At 33.7% G+C, this 12659-nt stretch overlaps 1 protein-coding gene across 10 annotated transcripts in view; it reads left to right on the top strand.

Moving 5' to 3' along the window:
- Positions 1-12659, top strand: part of FXR1 (FMR1 autosomal homolog 1) — a 54497-nt gene that overhangs the window by 9705 nt on the left and 32133 nt on the right. For all 10 annotated transcript variants that reach the window (XM_081025383.1, XM_081025381.1, XM_081025390.1 and 7 more), the window contains 2 exons: positions 7273-7325; positions 8760-8853. In XM_081025383.1, coding sequence (XP_080881509.1) covers positions 7273-7325; positions 8760-8853 — 147 coding nt within the window. The remainder of the gene's footprint in view (positions 1-7272; positions 7326-8759; positions 8854-12659) is intronic.

Genomic DNA, 12659 nt, shown 5'->3' with positions numbered 1-12659 from the left:
CTTTATAGTTGGAAGTTGGGTTTATAGTTTTTTAGAACAGTTTTTTTCATTGTATGGAGAATGGTATCAGTTTTAAAAGGTACTAAGTAATGTAGTTTGACTGTGTTTCTTCTCACAATATCTTTCTCAGTGCCATGGAGAGCATTGATGTTGCAAGCATTCTTTAAAAGAGCTCTCCTGTATTATCTCCAGTATTTTCTTCCAAGAATTTTCACCCAGTCTGCAAATTTTGATGCTGATGCTTTCTTGATTTTATCAGAAGGTGTCAACAGGACAACCTTCTGGTAAGAAACCTCAAATCTTTCCTAAATGGTTTGCTGAATGAAATGTTTAGGGGTTACAGTCAAGTGTCAGAGAAATTCAAGCAAACCAAGTTTGGGCATGCTTTAATCAGTGACATTTGTATCCTGACTGCCATTTGGCTATCAGCTCTTCTAAGAAGCATCCTCATTTCGGAAATGTTAAATTGTTAGAATTGATGGAGTAGGAAGGTAGTCTGGGGCCAGAGAATGAATCTGCAGATAAACTGATAATTGATCAAAGGTAACAAGTGATAAATCCATTATGACAGTTGTTGAAAAATAAAAACCTGAGGCAAATTTTACGTAAATTATGCTATTTCCTTTCTCATGGTTATGTTTTTGAATTCACATTTGTCCACAGCAGTAAACTTTCCCTGATGTAGTTAGGGAAAATGGAGACTTAATCCAGTCAGAGAATATGCCCAATAAGATATTAACAAATTGAGTCCAATGCCTCTAATACCGTTTACCCGAAAATAAGACCTACCCGGACAATCAGCTCTAATGCGTCTTTTGGAGCAGAAAATTAATATAAGACTTGGTCTTATATTAAAATATATACAAAAATAAAATTTTTACTCCAAAAGATGCATTAGAGCTGATTGTCTAGCTAGGTTTTATTTTCGGGGAAACAGTATATAGAGAATTCTAATCAGGTTTTAGAGAACAGTATTTTATCATGAGTTTGCTTCCGTAATTAAGCCATCAGTTGTAATATTTCAACACATTGGAGAAGGCATCAAAAATATAGTTATTTCACTGTTGTGCCAAATAAATTGAAAAATAAAATCTCTGAATTTCATACCAGTGATCCTGAGAAAGACTTAAAGAAGAGAAAGTGACAGGTCTTACAGCTGGAGGGAATCTTACCTAAGAATACTTGGTCAAGTTTGAAGGAGGCAGTAAGTAATGTGTGTGAAAACTTTTTGCTTGCGTAAGAGAATAAATATGAATTAGAGGTTTGATTCTTGATGGATCTCTTGCTTATACCACTTAAGGTTGGAGTCTTTAAAAACCTATCCTCCATTTAGGAAGATTGCATTGTTCCTTGCTCAATCTATTGGCAATCAGCAACTTTTTAAGAAGAATTTTGAAATTTAAGAGTTACAGCTTTAGGGTATAAATCTTGGGTTTTTGGATCTGGTCTTCCTTTCTGAATCTTACTTTTCGTTGAGGATTCAGGCTGTCTAGTTTCTGTTAGTAGTTTGCTGAGTATTAAGGTTTTTTAAGTTTCTGTTTCCTTTTATAAGGAGTGTAAATTGGTGGTTGTAATGAATTGCGTGAGTAGGAAGTCTGGATTTTTGAAAAACCTAAAGCAGTAGATGAATTTGAAATGATAGTTACTTTGCAGTTAAAGGAATTTCTCTAGGCTAGGATGGTATGTCCTTAATGAATTCAGTGGGAAGGTTCTCAAAAGGGATTCATGCATCTCTATAGATTTGTAAGCCATAGTTTAAGCAAAGTCTATGGTAAATGGATCAATACTTTAAACATTAAAGTTTTATTTTAACTTGAATGTATGTTTTGGACAAGATAGCTGTCTTTCCAACATCTAGATTTTGATTTTAATTCTGGAACATTACCTTAACTAGACTTTTTTAGGAAAAGTGCCGTATTTTTTTTAAATTAGTATTGCTACCAGACTTTCTAATCTTCTGGAGTTTAAAACTATGAATTAGCAAAAACATTTTTACATTTGATTGATAATTTAATGAAAAGAGCTCCAGACAAAAAATGAAGCTTTACATTCGGTATTTTTAATGTCCTAGGGAGTGAAACTTTGGTGTTATATACGGTAGATGTGTATGGTTTCAATTTCCTTTGTCTAATTTAATGAGGGGTCTGGAAGGTCTATAACAAATTTTGTCTTCAGAGTCATTAGCCAGGATCCATAATTCATCTATTCTTATTCTTGACTGTATTTCAGTCTTTGAATTCCTGAAATATATTCATACTATGTTTCTTTCTGTTTAACCAGTAGGATTCCTACCCCCACCTTCCCATTACTGCTTTCATCAAGTTGGAAAAAAACTTCTGTTTTTTAGTTGTAGTGTTCTGTAACTTCAAAAATTTATCCTTAAATTAGGCAGGTACCCTGTGCACCTGTTCTTTCCATAGATCAGTTAAACTCCCACCTCAAAATTGCCAAACACCTTATGCAAATGTTTAAAAAATGAAATTGATCTTTATAGTCTCACAAGGATCTAAAAAATGTACTATGGGAGGAGAAAAGCAAAGTTCAGAACAAATTGTAATAAATGTATAATGTGGATTTATATATTACTCAAATTACAACTCGTTTTTGTGTATGAATTACTTGTTCAAGAAGTTCATACCCATTCTTCCCTTATCAGTTCAGCTTGTTCTTACTAACTCATCTGAGAATATTATAAATTGGGAACTTTGTTGTTTGTTGTTTCACTCTCCTTCCATTATTTTGTATTGACGTGGTTTTACTATCTTAGCTCTTAGGTAGTATGTTTATCACACTTTTTGTTTGTGGCTTTTGGGTTTTGTATTTTTGGTTACAAAGTCCTTCCTTAGTGCAAGGTTATAAATAATTTACTGTGCTTTCTTATAGAATCTTTATTTTTTTTAAAAAAGTTTGAATATCTCATCCACTGATTTTGTGTGTGTGTGTGTGTGTGTGAAGAAATTCATTTTTATTTTCCTCAATTATTTAAATGTCCCAATGCTGTTTAAAAATAATCCATTTGTTAATTTCCTCAATGATTTAGACCTATTTTTGGGATCTATGTCTGTTCCCTTTAAATGTCTTTTTTGTCTCGGTTAATGTAGCTTTAAAATAAGCTTTAATATTTGGGTAGGGAGTGTATTCTCGTTATCCTCTACCACATTTAAAGGGTTCCTTTTTGAATGCTTTCTTGTATGTTTTTAAGATAGACTTTGGTGTAATTTTTTCAAACAAGAGTAACCCTGTCCCCCCAACAGAATCATATCCTCCCTTAGTATTTTAGTGGAATCCCATTAGGGATTCCATTCACAATATCAAGTCCCTCTAAGAATGAAGTGGTTTGCATTTTTCTAAATATTATATTCATTAGCCAAGTTTCTAAGATTTCTGCTCATAGGTCCTACATATTTTTGTGGTGGTTGTTGAGGGCATTTCTAGGGTTTTATTTTTTGAATGCTGTTGATAGTAAAATAATTTCATCTGTTTTATTTTCCAGCTGCTTACAGTTTTTGTCCAGGGAGCTTAATTGATTATTGAATCTTTGAATTTTTTAAAAATGTTGTTGTAGGCTAGGTTAGGCTTTTGAAAAATCAATTCTTAAAATAGTGCTTTCGCTACTTAGGATTCCTGCTATTCCCTTCATCCCCCAGTTTACACATAATTTATGGCATTCTTGCATTTTTTACCCTATGATGCTGTTATTTTGTCCAGCAGAACTTTCTAAGATACTTTGGTCACAGTTCATATGTATTACACTGTCTTGTAACTTACTGATGATTATTTTAAAGTTATTAAGAGTTTCAAATACATATTTTGGACTGTGAATGAATACCATTCACAGAAACCATTTTATAAAGATGCCTTAGTATCTTACACATTTGCATATGTACGCGAAGAAGAAAAAGAAATGTGAAAAGTGTTCTGAGAAATACGGTTTCTGGGCTAGATGAATGTGAATAAGAAGAGAGCGATAACATCCGCAAAGGATGGACTAACACCAGGAGGACAAAGTTATGGAGACTGGAAGTTATAAAGCACCCCATATACCTTTCAAACAAATATGGCCATTGGTATCTGACTCACAGATTTGGGTAATGATCCAACCCTGACATTTAGGGTCTCTTGAACATAAAGGGACCCATCATTCTGATAACATGGAGAGTATAGACTGAGTCCTGCATCAAATGGACACAATTTACTAGAGTTCTGGCCACTAGAAGTACCTTATCCTTAGAATCTATGGTTTGGAGATTGAAACATATTTTCTAATTGTTCACTACAGTCCAAATGCACTTTAAGGACCCATCCTTAATCCATTTAACCTTATACCTGAAGGATATTAGCAATAAGAGTGGGGGTCCAGAACTGTATTTTTCCTTGAAGTTTGTGAAAAATGCACCCAAATAAAGCTGATGCTGATGTGGTGGAAGTAAAGTGGGGATGGGGTAGGTTTTCATTATATGGAGAGTAAAATTTCCCAGTGACTTGGAGCTCTGATTTGAACTAATCCACCTTATTAATTATACATAAATGATAAGGATTAACTAACAAAACATTCCAAACTCTCAAAGTTGTGAAAGACTAGTGAAAGTTGAAAGTATGACTAACCTCTGGTGGCAAGGTAGTTTTACTCTAATATTCATGAACTTGAAAATTCAGTTTCTGAAATGTTTCTTAGAAATGGCGAGGGTATAATAAAAATAGATATGCTGGTAACATAACTATGGAAGTGCTGACCAAAAATGACTGCTGAAAGTGGATGTGTGGGTGAACTACTAGAAATAGAGAAACTGACCAGGAGGTCATTATTATAGCATGGTCAGGTAATCAGAGCTTGAACTGGAATCGCAGCATTTAATTTTTATGTTTGGGAGGAGAATGTAGAGTAAAAAAAGTCTCTAGAATTGCAAGACAGAGCTACTATGGAACTTTTGAGAGTACAGTATGTCCTCAGTGTCATCGATAGGTTCTTGGAAACTGCAACTAAGCAAAGCAACCTACAACTAAACCAATTTTATTTACCGTAGGCTAATTGGTATATAAACAAGAGTTGAGTTCCTGAAGCATATTTTTAATCACAAAAACGTCACCAAACTTGTAAATAAAGACCCCAAACACTTCTAATATTAAACATTGAAGTAAATGTTAGCTATACAGACATTTAAGAAAGATTAATAAAAACAAGTGAAAGAATTATTTTCTAACCCGCTTCTTCCATTTCAGTGTCATGGAGGGCTGGAACCCATCCTTGTAGTTCAGGATGCAAGATGGAAACCAGCCCTGGACAGGAAGCCCTTCCATTGCAGGGCACACTCACCCACAGTCACTCAGACAGGGACAACTGAGACCTGCCTCTTCACCTCACGTGCACATCTTTGGGATGTAGGAGGACACCCATGCAGGCATGAGAATGCACAAATCCACGCAGGATTTCCCATCCAACCCTGAATGGGAATTGATCCTCCCCTCCCCCCCCCCCCATCAACGTTTCAGTGAGATGACATTATTCGGGGACCTGCTGTACTGATTTTTAGGCCTCACATGAGGATATTTGCATTGAAATGTCCAAAAGAAAATAAAGTTATTTCTAGCCCCATCTGTTATCCTGTCCTCTCCATGTTACAAAGATTTTCTGGGGTTATAATGCTGATCTTGCTTTAAGGTTTTTCCAGTGCCAGTTTGTTTCACAGTTTTTGGTTTGCTCATTTGTTTAGAACAGGGGTGTCCAAACTGTGGCCCGTGGGCCAACTGCGGCCCGCAAGCCATTTTTAATTGGCCTGCAGCAAATTCCAAAAATATATTTAGTTTACTTAAACCAGGTGAGGCAGTACAAATACGTACTTCACCTCGAGTGAGTGGCCCGGCTGTTTGTGTATTTTACCATATATGGCCCTTGGTAAAAAATGTTGAAAAAAGTTTGCACACCCCTGGCTTAGAATAATGTCTAAGGCATAGTTAGTAGTTGTTGCTTTGGGTTTGTTTTGTTTTATGGTTTGTTTTTTTAGTTACTCTTCTATTTGCTTTGTAAATTTCCCAAGGTTTTTTTTTTTTTTTGCAGTTCTTTTCTCTTTATTGTCTTTTTTCTTGAGGGTTTATGCCTTAAAAATCCCTTTTACTATTTAATGGACTTCTGGGAGACCTGAGGTAAATAGGTACGTTCATTTTTCTGCCATGTTTTAACCAGGTACTGCCAAGTGTGTGTGTGCTTGCTCAGCTAGTTGGTAGTGCACATTGTAGAGTCAAGTGTGATAAGATGTTTTAGAAAAGTATTTACTGAGTGTTTTGTGTTTGAAAGTGTGTATGAAAGCATTTGACTAAGGTTGAGAACTTTGCAGTTCTGATTGATAGAAAATAAAGTGTCATTTAATGTCACTTGTAATCGTACAAGTGCCAAGGACTGCTTCGCATGGTTACTTAGTTGTGGAGCTATTCTGCACCCAAGTCCTTTGCTCTTTCTTGAATATGTCCTGTCTTAACGGTTCTTTTAGCTGCATTAGTCAAATGAAGACAAAGTAAAAACACTAATTTCAAAATTACTTTCAGGGCTAGAAAATGACTACTGATTTTTTTATTGAGAATCTATATTTATTCCAAAATGGTTTTGAGGCAGTGTACTCAGTATAGTTCGATTTTTTTTTTTTTTTTTTTTAAACAAAGGAGGAAGAGAAGTTGTAGGAAAAGTAAGATTAATGGCAAGGTTAGTATTCAAAATGTAGTCATGCCTTTTATTAAAGATGGGTTATAATTTAATATTATAACTAATGTTTGTGATAAATTTGAGTCCTGTCTTCATGACAATTACTGTGGTAAACAATTATTTCTCATAATTTCATGGGATATGACACTGTAATGAATTGTTAGGTTCTTAAAGCTATGTTCAAGAATATGTAAGTGATAAGAGCCTAGGATGTGAATCCTGGCATCCCAACCCTAGAGCCTGAACTGTTACAGTACTAAATACTGTCTCAGTTGAGTATTGACTAATACCTATGAGGTTTCAGGTGTGTAGATTTCTTTTTCCTAATTCCAAGGTAGGTGTGTGAAACTGAGGTTATGGTATCATGTGAAAACTAAGGTTCAGAGAGTTTAAGTAACTTCCAAGGTCATAACGTTTTACAAATGATGGAGATGGAAATCAAACCTATATTTGTCTAATTCCAAGCTTTGTTCTTTTCAGTACCCCGTTATTATCTTTGTATCTTTAATATCACCTTTTAGAGTTAACGTTTAATTGAATATTGATATGCTTTTAATTATGTTCCTGTTTTTTTTCAGGGCTTTATCAAAGATGTTCATGAAGACTCCCTCACAGTTGTTTTCGAGAACAAGTAAATTATTTTTTATTAATAGAGATCTTAATTTTAAAGATGGGTAGTCCCAGACTGTTTCCTTTTGGGTGGGGTCTTTGATGGTTTGACTATCTTGTGAGTTCACGTAATTCTCGTTTTGATAACTCTTCCTGTTTTTCTTCCCACATTTTATTTGTAACCTTTTTCATGACCCTTTTGTTTGCCAAAGCACATGAATATGAATCAGTAAGTAGTTTTTGTAAAAATAGATGGCACAAATGGGATTATAATATGCTTAATTCTTAAAAATGCAAAATGTTTAAATGATGTAGCAGGCCTTCCACATAGCTACTGGTAGTCAGAATAAATAAGTAGCAGGCCACTTTTATTTGCTTGATATTAATAAGGAATAATAAGGAATAATATCAATTTTATAAATACTGTAAGGGCTAGGTGATCTGAAAATGTGGATGGTAGTATGCTAGGCTTGGTTAGGAGAGTTATAAAGGAGCACTGCTGTATAACTGAACATCAGAAAAGAAAAGTGTAAGTTCAACTTACACTTTTAAGCTGCTTCAGGAACTGCCTGAAAAGGTATCTGCCCAACAGCTGTTTTTTGTAGAAACAAGTGTGATAATTTCTGTCTCTGACAGATGCCATTTAGATAGTAGTGGTGGAAAGAAAGCGCTCAAAACTCTTTTTACTTGCCTCCTACTGTTTTACCGCCTCATTAGCAGATAGAAACTATAGGAACATTTTATGTGCTGGTATACCTCCCTGGCATATGAATGTCCTGTTAGAACTTGAAATTACTCATCAAAGCAGCTTATAAAATACAACACAAAAAATGTCAATTAAGCTATAGCTAAATTAGTAGTTTTGATACATATTTGCCTCAAAAATTAAAAGCTTTTTTTATAGGTTTTCATCATGTATATGTTCATTGTAGAAAAAGATAAATTCTATGTGAGAAAATTGAATCTTATAATTCAACTATTCAAAATAATTGAATAATTTTCTGTATTTCTGTGAATGCGCACTAAAAAGGAATTAAGCAGTTTATATTGTTTTTATAATCTCTGAAATTATGTTGCTTTAATGGGTCACATAGTTGTAAATGTGTTTGAAATAAGTTGATCCCATTGCTGTTAATTTGGCAGCGGTGTAGATGGGCCTATTTCATTTGCAGAATGTATGTACTGTTCCCTTAGGATGAGTAATTTGGCAGGTAATATGTAATTATTTTTAATGATCTTAGTTATTTATAAGCTTCATCAAGAGTAATGCAAAATCTGTTACACCTCAACAAACTTAATTAGTTGGAAAAATATATAACATGAAAATGGTTTTTCTTTAGGGAAAAATGATTCATTTGAAAAATATACAGCACTAACAAACTATATACTAGCTTCCATATATGGGCTATTAGAATAATGCATTACAAAATTGTTAATTTATTTTCTAATCCTTCAGTTGGCAACCAGAACGTCAGGTTCCATTTAATGAAGTTAGATTACCACCACCACCTGATATAAAAAAAGAAATTAGTGAAGGAGATGAAGTAGAGGTATGTATTCATAAGCTTAAGCTTATTTTCTTGTGTTCCTTTTTTTTTTTTAAATATTCTTGTAGGAAAATCTATTTAACTGATGGAGAATAAATCAAATTCATTTTCTCTCTATGTTGGTAATGGTTATGTAATGTAGCAATGCTTGAATTTTGGAGTCAACTGGGATTCATGTCTCAGCTCTACCATTTTTAGATTTGGTTGGTCAAGTTTCCTTTTCACTAAAATGAAAATAATGAAATAACATGAGAGATGAGGATGGAAGACATTTGAATTGCTTTGCAGATTCTGGCACAGAGAATTGTATGTAGTTGGTCCCTGTTTTCCTTCTTTTTTGCTAATTTAGTATTTGTCTTGTGTTTTTTCCTTAGTATCTTTATAAAATAGTATTCCTTTATTATAGGTATAGAACATTAATATAGTTTATATGTACTTTGAAATACTGTTATTAGTATACTGCCTTGTTGAATATTCTAGAAATATCTGGAAATTTTTTAAAGTACAGAAAAACAAAATGAAAAAAAAAAATCACTGCCCAGAGCTTAAAAACCACTGTTCACAGGCTGCATATCATTCCCAGGCTCTCCTTCCTCTCTTTTTAAAAATAAGAATGAGATCATATTGTACTGCTTCTTTGTATCTTTTTTATACCCAGTAGATCTTGAATGTTTGACTTCAGTATGTTAATATTGTGGGTTAATAAGCCTGCTGTTCTGTAAGAAGAAACTTGACAATTATTGTTAAATAGAGGTGTAATAACTTTGTTGGAGATAGAAAATTTGATTTTCAAGAAATTCATACAACCTCTCCCAGGTGCTCAAATGTGCTAAATATGTTTCTCACAAGGAGTTGGCTTGATAGTATTGAAGGAGACTGGTTTTCAAATCTCATTTGTACCCAGTTTACGTGCGGTGGGTTCGGGGAACTGGGGCATAGGAGAACCTTTACTGATGAAATAAATAGCTGTTATCTGAAGGTGTTTCTAAACACTTAACAGTGCATGTGTGCCAGACACTTCTGAGCACTTCGGAAATGAACTCATTTAGTTAACCTACTTTTGTTCGTATGTTTTTCTTATGGTAAATTTTCTTGGAGTACAAATTAATTGTAGATAATATGCTAGGAAACCAAAGAATTGTGGTTTAGTTTTTTAACCACTGACAGCTTGAATTTCCATTTTAAAATTCTACCTAGATTTTAATTGCTTGCCCTTAAGTTTACTGTCCAGTCTTGTGTCTTTGCTAAATCAAAGCATGTTATAACTTAATTGTATCAGGACATCACGAGCCCACTCCCTAATTTTACAGTATTCACTTTACTCACCCTTTTCTTTTGTAGTTGATTTGACCAAAAGTGGGTATTAAGAACTTCTAGTACCTTCTAGTAGTCTACTTGTGGTGTATGTTTGTGACCTTGAGGGAAATGTCTCAGATGGTATGGGAAGACATGGAGGAAACAACGTTGCAAAATGACTCTTGAAAATTAAGTGTGAAGTAGTGGCGTTTGGTGGTGGGTGCTATGACTTGAGACAGTGATGCTGCTGATTACTACTGTACTGTGTTCACTTGGACTTTTGACTCCATTGCAAATATTTTTCTCACTATTACATCCTTTTCTAATCAGTATCTTTCTTGGAGGATGGATGAAAGAGTTTCATTTGTTTGCAATTTTCAAAATTTATTTAGAGGTTTTTTTTTCTTCTGGAATTCTGGTGATGACTCAGGTCAAGCAAGGAATGACTTAGTTTTGGAAATGTTCTAGAATTAGAAATATGAGGTGGTTAATTCTGAGAGTAGTACTTTTTGTATTTTTTAAATTGTGGTTCAGACACTTACTGGTAGTGTGAAGGCTCAGATTAAAGGAGAAACTTCGTGAAGTGCTGAGGGTGTTGATACAGTGTGCTTTCTCCAGTCTCAGTCAAGGAAAGTCTTCTCCAGTTTCTGGACCATTTTTGTGACCCATTTGGAAATTGATGATTACAGTTTTATGGGTCAGTCTTGGTGAAATTTGCTCCTTACAGTTGTGAGAATCATCTGAAATTAAGATGTTGTCTTTTTCTTTTCTGTCTTTTTTTTTTTTTTTTTACTTTTGAAAAATTTGAAAATTCACATAAGGAAAAAGCTGAAAGTTAATTTTGCTACCCATGGAATTAACGGGCTTTTTTTGGCTACCAGTAGTTAGGAATCTATACAGATGAACTGAAATGTTTAGGAATTGTGGTTGTTAGGCTTTATATTTCAAACTTAATAACTTTTTGAAAGCCCTCCCCCTTTAAACTCTAAGCATTGTTTAGTGTAAAATATGAAATGATACAGAATTACATAAAATAAAAAGTGAACCTCTCTTAGTGTAAGTGTGTAGGTATGATTGTTGTCCACACAGGTTAAATCTCATTTACCAGAGTTGAGTGTCTCTTCATATTTTTTCTTAATACGTTATATATTTGTGATTTTTGTTTTCAGTTACTGAAGACAGTTTCATGTCTGAGCATACAGATTTACCTCATTTTTTCTAACCACACCATAGTATTCCTTAAAATACAGATGTATCAAAATTAGAAGATCGTGTAGTTATTGACAAATGTTAAAAAACAAAATTAACAGTATTTTTTTTATTTTATTTTTTTTATAGTTTTATTTTATTTTATTTTTACATCCCTCACACCGTGAAACCCCCTCCCCCCAAACGGTATTTTATATAAATCTTCTGATAACATAGATCTAAGTGGTTCAATTGCTGAATCAAATAGCATATATATTTAAAATTTTGATAGTAACAAAATGTATCATTTTTGTCCTTTAAAAATGTTGTTTGAATCACTACTTCATAATTTTGCTAACACATGAAAGTATTTGTTTTCTCATTGATTGGTTGGGTTATTCCTAATCTGTAAAATTTTATAAACCTGAAAGAAGGAAGCTGATGTCTTCGGAATCTTCATTTCCTTGATCATCACTAGTGATACAGAGCATCCTTTAAATTAGTTTATTGGCTATTAGTCTTGTTCTGTGAATTGTCTGTTTTTATTGTTTGTCCATGTAGTTTTTTGATGTAGAAAATCTTTGTATTTTTTGGATAAGTTTTTATATTTTTCTTCCAGGCAATTAAAAAAAAACTGTTCAGTGACTTTTGCCATTAACAAGTTATACTTTCACTCATTCAGATCTGCTATTTTTTTCTGTGTTGCCTTCAAAATACTCATTTTAGTATTTCTACAGACTTGGCACCTTTTTTTTAAGGGGGTACTTAGTTTTTTAATCTAACTTGATAATTTTCTGGCCACTGTTTCCTTTTTCTTAGTCACAGATATTGTATAATAGCAGTAATTACAGCTGACACTTGCATAGCAGTAACATGTATAAATATACAACTAACTGGCTCTTTAAACAGGTTATCTCAGTTTAACATAATCTCTTGATGTCCTCTTCTAAACTCTGAAAACTTCACTAACCATTCTGAGGTCATATAGCCAGAAGGTTGGGAAACTGATGACCAGTTTCAGTTTTTGTCTTACATGTTATTCTTTAATATATCACGCTGTATTTACAGGGTGTTGTCAGTTTTGTGCCAGACTCACAACTCTTGTTCTTTTGCCACTGTGGGAACCCCTCCTCTTTGAAGAAAAGAAAGGTGATTTTGATTTGGACATTAGTAAATTTAGAACAAAAAAATGATCCAGGGTTGAGCCTTCCATTGAGCTCTTCAGGCATTTATTTAAAGTTCAGCCATATGAAATTTCCATATAGTACAGGAATGGTTGAATATTGATAATTTCATATGGTTTACACTGAAATTTTATTACTTTA

This window comes from Rhinolophus hipposideros (genome assembly GCF_964194185.1).
Source record: "Rhinolophus hipposideros genome assembly, chromosome: 2".
Taxonomy (NCBI): Eukaryota; Metazoa; Chordata; class Mammalia; order Chiroptera; family Rhinolophidae; genus Rhinolophus; species Rhinolophus hipposideros.
Note: the sequence above shows the minus strand (reverse complement) of the source record. Positions and strands in the feature narration are given on the sequence as shown.